Genomic DNA, 16,695 nt, shown 5'->3' with positions numbered 1-16,695 from the left:
TCAAAAGAGAGTAAACACACCTCTAAAATATATATTTTGTGCATTTGTAAATTATACTCAACCTGATTTGGTGATATTCTCTATGATATTTGGGGGGGGGTATCTTCATCAAATATTCATCATGCAAAAAAATGATTTTTTTCAAGGCCAGTGGCAAAGTTATCTACACTTAGTCACTATACCAAATTGATCTTATAGATGGGTTAGCTGACAACGTCACAAATTACGCGTTGGGGCAGAAGTCTGTGTGTTGTTATGATTCTGGACGGTCAGATAGCTAGCAACAATGACAAGAAGCTTGTTTTAGATCATTGTGTATTGATACCATGTCTTGTTTTGAGGTGTTTTACTCTTGTCACGTCTATGATAATATGGCTAAAATTACAAATGTAACAATGTATTTGAGAGACAACAAGTGCTCATTGTGCAAATGTATTTATGTTTTCAAGAAAGATTTGGAGAGGAAATATAGTTTACATGTTGTCAACAATCCTTTGATTTTAAGTCAACCTGACTCTTTTGCTCCACAGTTGCGCATGCATTGGTTTTGTTGCTAAACAACCCACCCGTCTATATATTTCTGTGACCCCTCAAAAGACACCCCATTGTAAATTCAGTCGTATAGTCCAAAGCCACTTCCAATGTCATTGGATCTTTTAGTGACAAAAGGCACTCCTGGTAATGCTGAGCTCCAATTGTCATTGTTGCAAACAAACATGACATACGACAAAGGCCCAGACTGTGGCAGAGCAATTCAAATAGAAAACTTCAACCAGAACCCTTAAGACTTCAATGATACCATGTGTAATAAAGTGTAATAAAGCAGATGAATAATGACAGAACCCTGGACTTTCCCTGCTAACAGATGTCATGGCCACTGGTGGAAAAGGTACAAAATTGTCATACTTGAGTAAAAGTAAAGATACCTTAATAGAAAATGACTCAAGGCAAAGTCATCTAGTGAAATCCTACTTGAGTAAACATCTAAAAGTATTTGGTTTTAAATATACTTAAGTATCAAAAGTAAATGTAATTGTTAAAATATACTTTAGTATCAACATTTAAAGAAAAAGTATAAATAATTAAAAATTCCTTATATTAAGCAAACCAGATGGCACCGATTTATTTAATTTTTAATTTATGGATAGCCAGGGGCACGCATCAACACATAATTTGCAAATGAAGCATGTGTTTAGTGAGTCCGCAAGATCAGAGGCAGTAAGGATTACCAGGGATGTTCTCTTGATAAGTGTGGGAACTAGACCATTTTCCTGTCCTACTAAGCATTCAAAAGGTAACGAGAACATTTGGGTGTCAGGGAAAATGTATGGAGTAAAAAATACATAATTTTCTTTAGGAATGTAGCGAAGTAAAAGTAAAAGTTGTCAAAGTAACGCAAAGCACAGATACCCAAAAAACAACATAAGTATTTTTACTTAAGTACTTTACACTACTGGTCATGGCAACACTGCAGTGGTTCCCCTCCTTACAGTTATCAGTAAAAGGCACACCATATAACCGCCATACATCTAATTGCATATTATCTTTCTAGGAGAGGAATAAATATCACATGCATGTTTCTATATTAGACCAGCCTGGTGTTTGTTCAGTCAATCACTGAGTTCACTATTCACATGAGCCTCAAATGAACCTCACGGTGTGAATAAAAACTTTGAAACAGCCACAAGATGGCAATGTTGGTTCAAAGAGGTACTCTGCCTTTAGATCTATCTGGACCATTGAGGTCATGGAATTCAAAATCAAATTGGGAGACAAAATATGTTATGTCCAGGGGGAGAGGTGTTGGTTGAAGAGATTCCTAGAGCGACAAGGGTAAAATACGTAAATATGCTATTTACATAAACTGTAAACTACCTAACAACCCACACCTCCCCATACCAATAGAGCACTCACAGTCACACTGACTCACGCACGCAAGCACTTAGACATACTGGCTGTGGTTACAGAGGAGTGATGATAGACAAGAAAACAGACTCCGGTGTGTCTTCGCTCTGCTCCTCTGGCAGATGGTTGACAGGATCCAACTCTATTGTAGGAGTCACAGCTGTTTTTATTCTCTGGGGGCACATAGAATATATAGAAGAACAGGTTAAGAATCACATAAATAATTTAATTTCTTATGGTGTCTGCTGATGCCCGGACTGCACTTTTGTTATTTATATGACTGTCATGTGGGATAAAACGTACAGTATCAGTACAATGTGTGTGCGCAGTCTGGTCTCGTATACTATACGTAACATAGAAATAGTAAATCCAGGGCATTCAAATGAGTATGATATGTTACGCTTGGCATGGTTACATTAGACAGATGGTTACTTAAGGCAAAAACTAAAGTAGTGTGGTTGATTGGGAGGACAGGTTGGCATATAACGCAAACGTCTAGCAACCCAAAGGTTGCGAGTTCGAGTTTCATCATGGACAACTTTAGCATTTTGGACTTTTCAACTGATTAGCATGTTAGCTAACCCTAACCCCTACCTTTTATCCTAACTCCTAAACTTAAACCTACCCCTAGCCTAGCTAACTTTAGCCAGCTAGCTACGTTAGCCACCTAGCTTGAATTTCAAATCACTTTATTTGTCACATGCGCCGAATACAACAAGTGTCGACTTTACCATGAAATGCTTACTTACAAGCCCTTAACCAACAGTGCAGTTCAAGAAGAGTTAAGAAAATATTTACCAAGTAGACTAAAATAAAAAGTAATAATAAAAAGTAACACAATAAGAATAACGAGGCTATATACCGGGAGCACCAGTACAGAGTCAGTGTGCGGTGGTACAGGTTAGTTGAGGTCATTTGTACATGTAGGTGGGGGTGAAGTGACTATGCATAGATAATAAACAGCGAGTAGCAGCAATGTACAAAAGGGAGGGTGGTGTCAATGTAAATTGTCCAGTGGAGATTTGATTAATTGTTCAGCAGTCTTATGGCTTGGGGGTAGAAGCTGTTGAGGAGCCTTTTGGTCCTAGACTGGCGCTCCGGTACCGCTTGCCGTGCGGTAGCAGAGAAAACAGTCTATAACTTGGGTGACTGGAGTCTCTGACAATTTTATGGGCTTTCCTCTGACACCGCCTATTATATAGGTCCTGGATGGCAGGAAGCTTGGCCCCAGTGATGTACTGGGCCGTTCGCTCTACCCTCTGTAGTGCCTTACAGTCAGATGGCAAGCAGTTGCCATACCAGGCGGTGATGCAACCGGTCAGGATGCTCTCGATGGTGCAGCTGTGGAACATTTTGAGGATCTGGGGACCCATGCCAAATCTTTTCAGTCTCCCGAGGGGGAAAGGTTTTGTTGTGCCCTCTTCACAACTGTATTGGTTTGTAACATATTGTACGTTTTGCAAATTTGTAACATATAATACGAATTGTAATTCGTAACATATTATACGAAATGAGCTTTGGACATCCACAAATTAATACATACCATACGAAACGGATTTTCGTACAGAATAATATGAAATGGTCTGAGACCAGGATGGGGTGTTTGTGTGTAATACGAATACAATGCATGTATGTATCATACGAATACAATGCATGTATGTATAATACGAATACAATGCATGTATATATAATACGAATACAATTCTAATACGAATACAATTCGTATTATACATACATACATACATACATACATACATACATACATACATACATACATACATACATACATACTTACATACATACATACTAGTATATAAGCAGAGTATGTATGCATGATGCTACAACAGTATCTGTGAGCTATATTTATGTAAGTATCAGTATGTGTGTTTGTTTTGGTTTACTGAAAGAATGCTCACCTGCAGCAGTGAGCCCTTATTTCTGCAGATCTCTTGCAGGGCTCCCAGTGGGATCCACACGATGGAGACCAGGGAGATTCCCCAGCCCACCACCTCTGCCCAGACAGGGTATGTGTATGACTTCCCATAGCGAGCTGGCGTGTACTGGATGATGCTGGAGATCAGAATGCACTGCAGGGGAGGATAGGAGAGGCAAACAATCTCCCTTTAACTCACATGGAGCAGGTTAGACTTGGATGAAACCTCTAAGCCTTATGACAATCACTACTATAACGACTACAAAAAGTAAAACACCACAAACAGAAAATACATTAAATCCTCATCACCATCATAATTATGCTAATTGTACTCCTCCTCATCGTCAGCCAGCCATAGCACTCACCAGGACCAGCACAGGGGAGAAGACCATCCAGCAGGAGCGGAAATAGATGTTGGGAGCCTTTCCCAACATTCTCTTGATCATGATGGTCATCCGACGCAGTCCTGTAAAAACACATTGCATTATATACTTGAATTAACTTCGAGACATACAGTACATACTGTTTATAGAGCAAAGTGTATGTGGACACATGCTTGTCGAACAACTCATTCCAAAATCATGGGCATTAATATGGGTATCCCCTTTGCTGCTATAACAGCTTACACTCTTCTGTGAAGGCTTTCCACTAGTTGTTGGAACATTGCTACTTGCTTCCATTCAGTCACAAGACCATTAGTGAGGTCGGGCACTGATGTTGGACGATTCGGCCTTGCTTGCAGTCGGCATTCCAATTAATCCCAAAGGTGTTCGTTGGGGTTAAGGTCAGGGCCCTGTGCAGGCAGGTCAAGTTCTTCTACACCGATCTCGACAAACCATTTTCTTATGGACCTCACTTTTTGCACGGGGGTATTGTCATGCTGAAACAGGGAAGGGCCTTCCCCAAACTGTTACCACAAAATTGGAAGCACGGAATTGTCTAGCATGTCATTGTATGCTGTAGCGTTAAGATTTCCCTTCACTGGAACTAAGGGGCCATGCCCGAACCATGAAAGACAGCCCAGACCATTATTTCTCCTCCACCAAACTTTACAGTTGGCACTATGCATTGGGGCAGGTAGCATTCTCCTGGCATCCGTCAAACCCAGATTCATCCATCGGCCTGCCAGATGGTGAAGCGTGATTAATCTCTCCAGAGAATGCGTATCCACTGCTCCAACACTTGGCATTGCGTATGGTGATCTTAGGCTTGTGTGCGGCTGCTCGGCCATGGAAACCCATTTCATGAAGCTCCCAACGAACAGTTCTTGTGCTAACGTTGCTTACAGAGGCAGTTTGGAACTCTGTAGTGAGTGTCGCAACCGAAGACAGGCGGTTTTTACGCGCTTCAGCACTCGGCGGTCTAGTTCTGTGAGCATGTGTGTTTTCCCATTTCGTGGCTGAGACGTTGACGAACTGACTTGTTGGAAAGTTGGCATCCTATGATGGTACCACATTGAAAGTCACTGAGCTCTTCAATAAGGCCATTCTACTGCCAATATTTGTCTCTAACAATTGTATGGCTATATGCTCAATTTTATACACCGACCAGCAACAGGTGTGGCTGAAATAGCAGAATCCACACATTTGAAGGGGTATCCACATACCTTTGTATATATAGTGTATTTTTCTTGTATAAATAAAGTCCTGTAAGATCTAACTCATAATCAGGATGTTACGTGTAATCAAATACTGTAAGACCAAAATCCTTTCGAGGCTGTTGAATGTCATCAATAAGGGTAGAGAAGGGGCTGGGTATTACCGAAAACCCAGCAGACTGCGATGACTTCAAAGAAGGACAGGAACATGAGCGACACCACAGCAGTGTAGTGGTCCATCAGCTGGAACACATACATGCCCCCCTGTGGAGACAGTCGTTTTAGTCGTGTACGGATAAAAACCAAAATACAGTGCCTTCGGAAATTATTCAGACCCCTTGACTTTTTCCACACTTTGTTACATTACAGCCTTATTCTAAAATGGATTAAATAAAAACATTTCCTCAGCAATCTAGACACAATACCCCATAATGACAACGCGAAAACAGGTTTTTAGACAGTTTTGCAAATGTATGAAACATAAGTAAATAAGGTATTTCTGTTTATTAAGTATTCAGACGCTTTGCTATGAGACTCGAAATTGAGCTCAGGTATTTGTATTTACTATGGATCCCCATTAGCTGCTTATAGGCAATTTATACCATTTTTAAAAACATTACAATACATTCACAGATTTCACAACACACCGTGTGCCCAAAGGCCCCTACTCCACCACTACCACATATCTTCAGTACTAAATCCATGTGTATGTATAGTGCGTATGTTATTGTGTGTGTGTGTGTGTGTGTGTGTGTGTGTGTGTGTGTGTGTGTGTGTGTGTGTGTGTGTGTGTGCGCCAGTGTTACTTCACAGTCCCCGCTGCCCAAAGGCCCCTACTCCACCACTACCACATATCTTTAGTACTAAATCCATGTGTATGTATAGTTTGTATATGCGTATGTTATTGTTTGTGTGTGTGTGTGTGTGTGTGTGTGTGTGTGTGTGTGTGTGTGTGTGTGTGTGCCAGTGTTACTTGATGTGGAATAGAGTTCCATGTAGTCATGGCTCTATGTAGTACTGTGTGCCTCCATAGTCTGTTCTGGACTTGGGAACTGTGAAGAGACCTCGTGACATGTCTTGTGGGGTATGCATGGGTGTCCAAGCTGTGTGCCAGTAGTTTAGACAGACAGCTCAGTGCATTCAACATGTCAATACCTCTCATAAATAAAAGTAGTGATGAAGTTAATCTCTCCTCCACTTTCAGCCAAGAGAGATTGACATGCATATTATTAATATTAGCTCTCTGTGTACATCCAAGGGCCAGCTGTGCTGCCCTGTTCTGGGCCAATTGCCAATCTGAGCCAAAAAAGTAATTTTTTGTGGCACCTGACCACATGACTGAATAGTAGTCAAGGTGCGACAAAACCAGGGCCTGTAGAACCTGCCTTGTTGATAGTGTTAAGAAGGCAGAGCATCACTTTATAGACAGACTTCTCCCCATCTTAGCTACTACTACATTAATATGTTTTGACCATGACCGTTAACAATCTAGGGTTACTCCAAGCAGTTAAGTCATCTCAACTTGCTCATTTTCCACATTATTTATTACAAGATTTAGTTGAGGTTTAGGGTTTAGTGAGTGTTTTGTTCCAAATACAATGCTTTTAGTTTTAGAAATATTTAGGGCTAACTTATTCCTTGCCACCCACTCTGAAACTAACTGCAGCTCTTTGTTGAGTGTTGCAGTTATTTCAGTCGCTGTAGTAGCTGACGTGTATAGTGTTGAGTCATCCGCATACATACTTTGAGTAAAGCCAGTGTCAGTGGCATGCCGTTAGTAAAAATTGAAAAAAGCAAGGGGCCTAAACAGCTACCCTGGGGAATTCTTGATTCTAGCTGGATTATATCTGAGAGGCTTCCATTAAAGAACACCCTCTGTGTTCTGTTAGACAAGTAACTCATTATCCACATTATAGCAAGGCGTGTAAAGCCATAACACATACGTTTTTACAGCAGCAGACTATGATCGATAATGTCAAAAGCTGCACTGAAGTCTAACAAGCCCCCAATAATTTTATCATCAGTCATTTGTGTAATTGCTGTGCTTGTTGAGTGTCCTTCCCTATAGCATGCTGAAATTCTGTTGTCAATTTGTTTACTGTGAAATAGCATTGTATCTGGTCAAACACAATTTTTTCCAAATGTTTACTAAGATTTGCATCATGTTTCCATTGATCATCCTTGAGATGTTCCTACAACTTGTTTGGAGTCCACCTGTGGTAAATTGATTGGGCATGATTTGAAAAGGCACACACCTGTCTATATAAAGGTCCCACAGTTGACAGTGCACGTCAGAGCAAAAACCAAGCCATGAGGTCGAAGGAATTGTCTGTAGAGCTCAGAGACAGGATTGTGTTGAGGCACAGATCTGGGGAAGTGTCCCAAGAACACAGTGGCCTCCATAATTCTTAAATGGAAGAAGTTTGGAACCCCCAAGACTCTTCCTAGTGCTGGCCGCTCGGCCAAACTGAGCAATCGGGAGAGAAGGGCCTTGGTCAGGGAGGTGACCAAGAACCCGGTGGTCACTCTGACAGAGCTCCAGAGTTCCTCTGTGAAGATGGGAGAACCTTCCAAAAGGACAAACATCTCTGCAGCACTCCACCAATCAGGCCTTTTTGGTAGAGTGGCCAGACGGAAACTACTCCTCAGTAAAAGGCACATGCCGGCCCACTTGGAGTTTGCCAAAAGCAACCTAAAGACTCTCAGACCATGAGAAACAAGATTATCTGGTCTGATGAAACCAAGTTTGAACTCTTTGGCCTGAATGCAAAGCATCACGTTTGGAGGAAACCTGGCACCATCCCTACGGTGAAGCATGGTGGTGGCAGCCTCATGCTGTGGGGATGTTTTTCAGCGGCGGGGACTGGGAGACTAGTCAGGATCGAGGGAAAGATGAACAAAGCAAAGTACAGAGATATCCTTAATGAAAACCTGTTCAGGACCTCAGACTGGGGCGAAGGTTCACCTTCCAACAGGACAACGACCCTATGCACACAGCCAACGCAGGAGTCGCTTCAGGACAAGTCTCTGAATGTCCTTGAGTGGCCCAGCCAGAGCCCGGACTTGAACCCAATGGAACATCTCTGGAGAGACCTGAAAATATCTGTGCAGTGACGCTTCCCTTCCAACCGGAGAGCTTGAGAGGATCTGCAGAGATGAATAGGAGAATCTACCCAAATATAGGTGTGCCAAGCTTGTAGCATCATACCGAAGAAGACTTGAGGATGTAATCGCTGCCAAAGATGCTTCAACAAAGTACTGAGTAAAGGGTCTGAATACTTATGTAAATGTGATAGTTTTTTATTTGTAATACATTTGCAAACATTTCTAAAAACCAATTTTTGCTTTATCATTATGGGGTCTTGTGTGCAGATTGATGGGGGGGGGATCATTTAATCCATTTTAAAATAAGGCTGTTAAGTAGCAAAATGTGGAAAAAGTCAAGGGGTCTGAATACTTCCCGAAGGCACTGTAAACAGGTCCAATCATGTTCATACAGTCTACGTCAGAGAAAGAGACAGGAGGAGGGGTGGGGATTACCCCATGAATAGTAATTATATCTGACAGGATTACCTTACCTTAGTGATGTGAGGAATGCCTAGAAGGAAGCCCATAACACAGACGGCCAGAACGATGACCTCCTGTCTCTTCAGGACACGCAGCACCTTAGGGCCGAAGCCATCTATTATGGACGTCACCGCCACCTCCACCATGGCAAACTGCAGGGCACAGTACAGCACAATGGACATTTACACTGAGATCTGGGTTTGAGACTGGGGACTGTTTTTGGGTAGTGTGATGTAAATACAGCAAATGTTAATCGCTCTCTCACTCAGTTTAGAGGTAGAATTGGTTCCTGTGGATTCTGTTCTCTATTTGCTATTAAAAAAACAATAACATGCACAAGCACCGCCTGTACCAGAATTTGGTTGAGTGGTAACACTGCCAACTCCAGAGTACATGCGCGGTCAGGGTTAAATTCCCTGGTCAGGCATTTCTACACTTCCTTTCTTCCCTCCTCTGTCTCGCTCTCTCCTACCATGAATCAACATTTTAAAAAGGTATTGTAATTGTTCATGAGCCAAAATGTTGTATGTGTCTAACCTGGCTGTCCAGTCCCAGACAGAGAAGCATGAAGAAGAATAGAGGAGCCCACAACTGTGGCAGAGGCATAGTGGAGAAGACCTCTGGATACACCACAAACACCAAGCCAGGACCTGTGGCGTGAAAACACAAACATACCATAGAATGGTACTTTGTTGAGAACATTTTAGAGATAAATGACACCAGTGGTTATTCTCAACTTAAACAAGGAAGTCAAAGCATTCAATAATAAAACAAGGTACATGGGACACCTTTTCCACCCTCAAAACACTTCAATAATTTATGCAGTTGACCACATCCGTAACTTGACCTAACAAAAAACATTAGAGCACAGAAGTGCTCTTCATACAATCATGAAGGGAATGAAACCGAGCCAGATCATATAGAATGTCCTGAACACCTCACAATCACCTGACTGTATACAGCCATTACTTCACAGTCACAGAACAAACTATCTAGTCAATAATTTGAGAACTAGGGACTAAGGTTCTCTGCATTTTTGTCAAAATTTAGTTGTTGACATAGCCTTGTTCTATTCAATGTTCTTTACCTATTTGGTACTCTAAATAGCCCAATTTATGTTGTTACGTTCAAACGAATACATGATCAAAAATGGCTGACATCACTCAAACTAGTGAGGGTTTGGAACTTTAAAGCCAATTATCTCAAAATCCTCTTTTTGCAAATAGAACCTTAAAGAGTCCCAAGCTCTTGAATTTCCATACACCAGATGTCAGTCGGTGTAGAATTGTCAGTCAGCAGTGAGACAATTGTGTTTCAAAGCCGGTATCTGAGACCATATGTGGGACTGAGCCAAGCCTGAGCAGGTGCTCATAAGCAGTGCCTGGCAGGCACACTGGTTAATCCCTACTTTACTTTCTCCAAAGGTCCTAATTCACCGTGTGAACAATTACACGTTTTGCTGTTTCACCTGAAGTTCACCTTAAGATAATCCAAGTTTAATTCACCATTCATTTCAATTAGATAGATCTATCTACAGTGAATTCGGAAAATATTCAGACACCTTCACTTTATTACGTTACAGCCTTGTTCTAAAAATGTATTATATAAAAACATGTCCTCAACCTACACACAATACCCCATAATGACAAAGTGAAAACCGATTTTTAGAAATGTTTGCAAATTGATTGAAAATAACAGAAATAAATTATTTACATAAGTATTCAGACCCTTTGTTATGAGACTCTAAATTGAGCTCAGGTGCATCCTGTTTCAATTTATCCTCCTTGAGATGTTTCTACAACTTGATTGGACTCCACCTGTGGTAAATTCATTGATTGGACATAATTTGGAAAGGCACACACCTCTCTATTTAATATCCCACAGTTGACAATGCATGTCAGTTTGGAACCACCAAGATTCTTCCTAGAGCTGGCCGCCTGGCCCAAAACTGAGCAATCGGGGGAGAAGGGCCTTGGTCAGGGAGGTGACCACTCTGACAGAGCTCCAGAGTTCCTCTGTGAAGATGGGAGAACCTTCCAGAAGGACAACCATCTTTGCAGCACTCCACAAATCAGGCCTTTATGGTAGAGTAGCCAGACGGAAGCCATGACAGACCGCTTGTTTGCCAAAAGGCACCTAAAGACTCTCAGACCATGATAAATAAGGTTCTCTACAAGATTCTCTGGTCTGATGAAACCAAGATTGAACTCTTTGGCCTGAATGCCAAGGTTCACGCCTGGAGGAAACCTGAAATGACACCTATGGTGAAGCATGGTGGTGGCAGCTCAATACTGTGGTGATGTTTTTCAGCGACAGGGACTGGGAGACTAGGAAAGACTGAGAAAGATGAACGGTGCAAAGTACAGAGAGATCCTTGATGAAAACCTGCTCCAGAGTGCTCAGGACCTCAGACTGGGGGGCGAAGGTTCACCTTCCAATAGGACAATGACCGTAAGAACACAGCCAAGACAATGCATGGGTGGCTTCAGGACAAGTCTCTGAATGTCGAGTGGCCCAGCCAGAGCCCGGACTTGAACCTGATCTCTGGAGAGACCTGAAAATGGCTGTGCAGCTACACTCCCCATCCAACCTGACAGAGCTTGAGAGGATCTGCAGAGAAGAATTGGACAAACTCCCCAAGTACAGGTGTGCCAAGCTTTTGGCGTCATACCCAAGAAGACTCAAGTTAGTAATCGCTGACAACAAAGTCATGAGTAAAGGGTCTGAATACTTAGGTAAATGTTTTATTTTTAGTAAACAGATACTTTCAACATGGCACCGTCAATTTGATTTGGCTTTGTCTTTATGGAGTATTGTGTGTGTAAAAAAATAAAAATAATACACACACACACACACACACTCTCTCTACCGGTCAAAAGTTTTAGAACACCTACTCATTCAAGGGTTTTTCTTTATTTATACTATTTTCTACATTGTAGAATAATAGTGAAGACGTCAAAACTATTTGATAACACATATTGTAGTCAATATATCATGTAGTAACCATAAAAGTGTTAAATTAAATTATATTTTATATTTTAGAGTCTTCAAATAGCCACCCTTTGCTTTGATGACAGCTTTGCACACTTGGCAATCTCTCAATTAGCTTCATGAGGTAGTCACCTGGAACGCATTTCAGTTAACAGGTGTGCCTTGTTAAAAGATAATTTGTGGAATTTCTTTCCTTCTTAATGCGTTTGAGCCAATCAGTTGTGTTGTGACAAGGTAGGGGTGGTATACAGAAGATAGCCCTATTTGGTAAAAGTCCAAGTCCATATTATGGCAAGAACAGCTCAAATAAGCAAAGTGAAACGACAGTCCATCGTTACTTTAAGACAGTCAATTTGGAAATGTTGAAGTTTCTTCAAGTGCAGTCGCAAAAACCATCAAGCACTATGATGAAACTGACTCTCATGAAGACCGCCACAGGAAAGGAAGACCCAAAGTTACCTCTGCTGCAGAGGATAAGTTCATTAGAGTTACCAGCCTCAGAAATTGCAGCCCAAATAAATGCTTCAGAGTTCAAGTAACAGACATCTCAACATCAACTATTCAGAGGAGACTTGAATCAGGCCTTCATGGTTGAATTGCTGCAACAAAAAAAACACTACTAAAGAACACCAATAAGAAGAAGAGACTTTCTTGGGCCAAGAAACAATGTACTTTAGACCAGTGGAATTCTGTCCTTTAGTCTGATGAGTCCAAATGTGACATTTTTGTTTCCAACCTCTGTCTTTGTGAGACGCAGAGTAGGTGAATGGATGATCTCTGCATGTGTGGTTCCCACCGTGAAGCCTGGAAGAGGAGGTGTGATGGTGCTCTGCTGGTGACACTATCAGGGATTTATTTAGAATTCAAGGCACACTTAACTAGCATGGCTACCACAGCATTCTGCAGCGATACGCCATCCCATCTGGTTTGGGCTTAGTGGGACTATCATTTGTTTTTCAACAGGACAAGGACCCAACCCACCTCCAGGCTTTGTAAGGGCTATTTGACCAAGAAGGAGAGTGATGGTTCTGCATCAGATGACCTAGCCTCCACAATCACCCAACCTCAACCCACTTGAGATGGTTTGGGATGAGTTGGACCGCAGAGTGAAGGAAAGGTACAACAGACAGTAATAATCACTTGCAGTGAGAAAAGGAGAGAATGAAAGAGAGAACTAAAAAGGGGCAAAGCAAGACTTCAATAAGGCTAATTTCCGGACTGCGTCATGTTCTCAATTTACTTGGGGAAAAACAACCCACTCCACAAGACAGAAGTGACACTAATGTGTCTGTGTTTTGCAGATTTGTTTTATAGTTCCAAAACGTTGTGTTTATTTTTGGAGCTTCACCCAATCCCAGGTAGCCACAGCTTAGGATAGGACTGAGAATAGAAGAACTGTTCTGTTGATTTAAACATCTTCAGATGAGTCATCATGATATCAATTACTTTGGAAACCCAGGTGAAGCTTTCCCACTGGTCATAGAGGTCAATTCAATGTCTATTCCATGTTGGTTCAACGTAAATTTCATTGAAATGACATGGAAACAACGTTGATTTAACCAGTGGGGTCACACTGGCATGCTAACTGGTCACCCAGGTACACTCAGTGAGTGGGTCCAAATAATCTCCTTTCTCCACAAAAATGTAAAACTATTAGATTGGTGTTGTCATTGGCTGGATGGAGGGAGTTTCCATGTACCAGTCATTTCTTTCAAATCCACAAAGGGAAGTGAACAAGATTATTGGGATGCAACCAGTCTGATGCTGCCTGGCCCAGGCCTCTGAACTCTGTCCTTCTGTCTGTCCGTCTGCCTGCTGGGTAGGGAGGGGGGACTCTGTCTGCCTCTACATAAACACCCACTCCAAACGCTGTAGTTTTCCACTCCGGCATCCCAGAGAGAAGTGCATCCTTGTGAATGAATGCCTTTGTATTCTACTCTGTGTTCTTGTTTGTCCCCATGGGATGGAGGCAACACTCAACTCCAAAGTTTTCCAGGGACTAATAAATGGAGGAAGGTGTTGGTTCTGAACTCAATTTGACTTCTATGGGTATCATTCCCAGGAGTTCACAATATGTGTATACTTCAAAGTGACATGGGTCATGTTTGACCTCCTTCCATACATACCCACTAAACATCTGTCAATGATGGGAGGAGTTGTTTGGTCAACCTATTGACTATTACAAATTAACACTATTCAAGGTATTTACAAACTTAGTGCTGAAATAAATGTGATGAATCATGATGCCCTGGACCATGAGAGGAAGTTTTAGGAGCTAACCCATCAATTAGACATTTAATAGCTACTCTGGAAATAAAAGTCATATAAGTTGATCAGTGGCAGTCAGTGCAGTTTTAGATGAGGGAGGACTTTTTTTTTTAATGAGCATGGCTTTATTTCTATTACAGCATTTGGATGATTGTCATTCATATTCCATTAACCCAGTTCAATGTAACAACGATAGGTTTAGGTTACCACATGATACTAACATTTTCCCTATACCCATCATGAGGATGCTACAACCTAGCCTATGAATGTTCAACTATTGTCTTGCTCTCTCTTTGAGTCAAATACTCACCACATTTTATGCACTGCACTGCAGTGCTAGCTGTGATGTATGCTTTCAGTACTAGATTCATTCTCTGATCCTTTGATTGGGTGGACAACATGTCAGTTCATGCTGTAAGAGCACTGATAGGTTGGAGAATGTCCTCCGGAGGTTGTCATAATTACTGTGCAAGTCTATGGAAGGGGGTGAGAACCATGAGCCTCCTAGGTTTTGTATTGAAGTCAATGTACCCAGAGGATGGAAGCTAGCTGTCCTCTGGCTACACCATGGTGCTACCCTACAGAGTGCTGTGGAGGCTACTGTCAACCTTATTTGCAAAATAGTGTGTTTTTGTCAATTATTTGGTGACGTGATTATATTTAGTATAGTTTTATCTAAAAAGGATAACTTTTTGAATGTTTAAAAAATATATATTTTTAATGAAATTCACTGTGGAGTACGGTCCTCCCCTTCCTCCTCTGAGGAGCCTCCACTGAAGTAGATGGATGAACAGCAATCAAATAAGTCCCACTTAAACAGGAAGTACTTACCATCTGTGGCGATGTTGTCCACTGGGAGGTTGTGGACATGAGCCATGTAGCCGATTGCTGAGAATATCACAAAGCCAGCCAGGATACTGGTGGCCGAGTTAGCTAAAGAGACAATCAATGTGTCCCTAGGGGAGGACAAGAAAACAAACACAACAGTCAGACTGATGGGATTTCTCAGAGTCAAGTGGATCTCTAAGGAGAACACTTAGCTCTGAGGGCTAAAACTAGCCATTTGGTTTGAAGGACAGTCTGTGGTGAGTAACTAGAGTAACTGGCCAGGGACAAGCAACATGGTTGGTTGCTTCTGAGGAGTAACCAAGCACTTGTGTAACAACCAGTTCCACTGAGGCTTTACGCCTTCGTCAAAGCTAATAGTGTTCTCAATTCTGAAATACCATTTTAGTCTGCAAAACAACATCCTCATTGCACATGCTACGTCTATTTAGCTATTCTCACAGAACTAAGATAGAATAACACTGATTTGAACTAGATATGACTTTAAAAGGAGGAGCAGCAGTGCCTCCCTTAGAAGAATGTATGGAGGGGTTTTAGACATTGATAACATTACATGCTCACACAGGGATCTTTTGTGTTTACATTTTTTTATTGATACCAATCATGGGAAACAGCACTACAGTGTACAATGGCACATTTTTAAGGTCACAATTCGGGAATGTATTAACGGATCTGTGGATGTGCAAAATATGGTGAGACTGTGAGAAGACACAGTTAACTACTCTTAGTCACCATGAGAGGCAGCAGTGGGACATCTTCGTGGTTGCCAAGGGAAAATCAGGCTTCCCCCAAAAATCAACTTTTTTTTAATGAAAAATAAAACAAATGTATATTTCGTCTCTGTGTTTCATAATTTTCTCTCAATTCACAAGAGGCTGAATGTATCTCACCGGAGAAAGCATCCGAGCGAGTGAAACAGCTTCCCTCGGTCTCTGTATGTGTAGCGCATCTTTCTGATGCCATCTGGTCAAAATTAGTATGATATTAATGCCGCCGTAGCATTGAATTCAAGGGAAGCCAGTGAGCATTTGGCCTCTGTTGATATTTTTCTTCATACAATAGCCATTCAGCGTTGAGCCAAACTGAGTGAGATCAACTGTGAATAGTCCAGGCGCACAAAAAAAAAAGTATCAAGGGAAAGATTTGGCTTCGCGCCAAACGTAATTTGACAAAAAAAAAATTGAATTGATGCTTTACGTTGTGTTGTTGTCCTCCGGTGGCTAGCTAGCTAGGTAAAATTGTCCTTTTACTAAATTAGCCATGAACGGAGATTTGGACTTGTGGTTTTACTTACGTAATTCTCCGTACTGGCCAATGATTATAACAACGATTCTGATCCAACCATAAATTCATACATTGTGCCTCTGGCTTGAGAGGATGGAAGTTCAATATGTAGCTAGATGTAGTAGGCTAATGTTAACTAGCAAGTAGTTTAGCCAGGTACCTTAGGACAACACAAACTAAAAGTGTGTACTGTATGACAGCGTCAAAAACCGTTTCAGCAACATGAGAGAGGAGGATGGCATTGGCGTTTCTCTACAAGTAGGTTGAGTCAACATGTTTTTTCTACTTACGCATGCACACACAC

The 16,695-nt window shown here is 41.6% G+C and overlaps 1 protein-coding gene across 1 annotated transcript in view; it reads right to left on the bottom strand.

Annotated features, from left to right (window-relative positions):
- Positions 1–419: 419 nt before the first annotated feature.
- LOC110525731 (sodium- and chloride-dependent GABA transporter ine) overlaps positions 420–16,695 on the bottom strand; it is a 55,214-nt gene continuing 38,938 nt past the window's right edge. Inside the window, exons 7-13 of the mRNA XM_021606130.3 lie at positions 15,093–15,217; positions 9,540–9,652; positions 9,014–9,154; positions 5,600–5,699; positions 4,204–4,304; positions 3,822–3,992; positions 420–2,078 (exon numbers count right to left, since the gene is read on the bottom strand). Of these exons, the coding sequence (XP_021461805.1) occupies positions 1,962–2,078; positions 3,822–3,992; positions 4,204–4,304; positions 5,600–5,699; positions 9,014–9,154; positions 9,540–9,652; positions 15,093–15,217 (868 nt within the window). The 3' untranslated portion in view covers positions 420–1,961. The remainder of the gene's footprint in view (positions 2,079–3,821; positions 3,993–4,203; positions 4,305–5,599; positions 5,700–9,013; positions 9,155–9,539; positions 9,653–15,092; positions 15,218–16,695) is intronic.

Source organism: Oncorhynchus mykiss, chromosome 6, assembly GCF_057628025.1.
Source record: "Oncorhynchus mykiss isolate SJ-2025 chromosome 6, ASM5762802v1, whole genome shotgun sequence".
NCBI lineage: Eukaryota > Metazoa > Chordata > Actinopteri > Salmoniformes > Salmonidae > Oncorhynchus > Oncorhynchus mykiss.
This window is presented reverse-complemented; position numbering and strand designations above follow the sequence as displayed.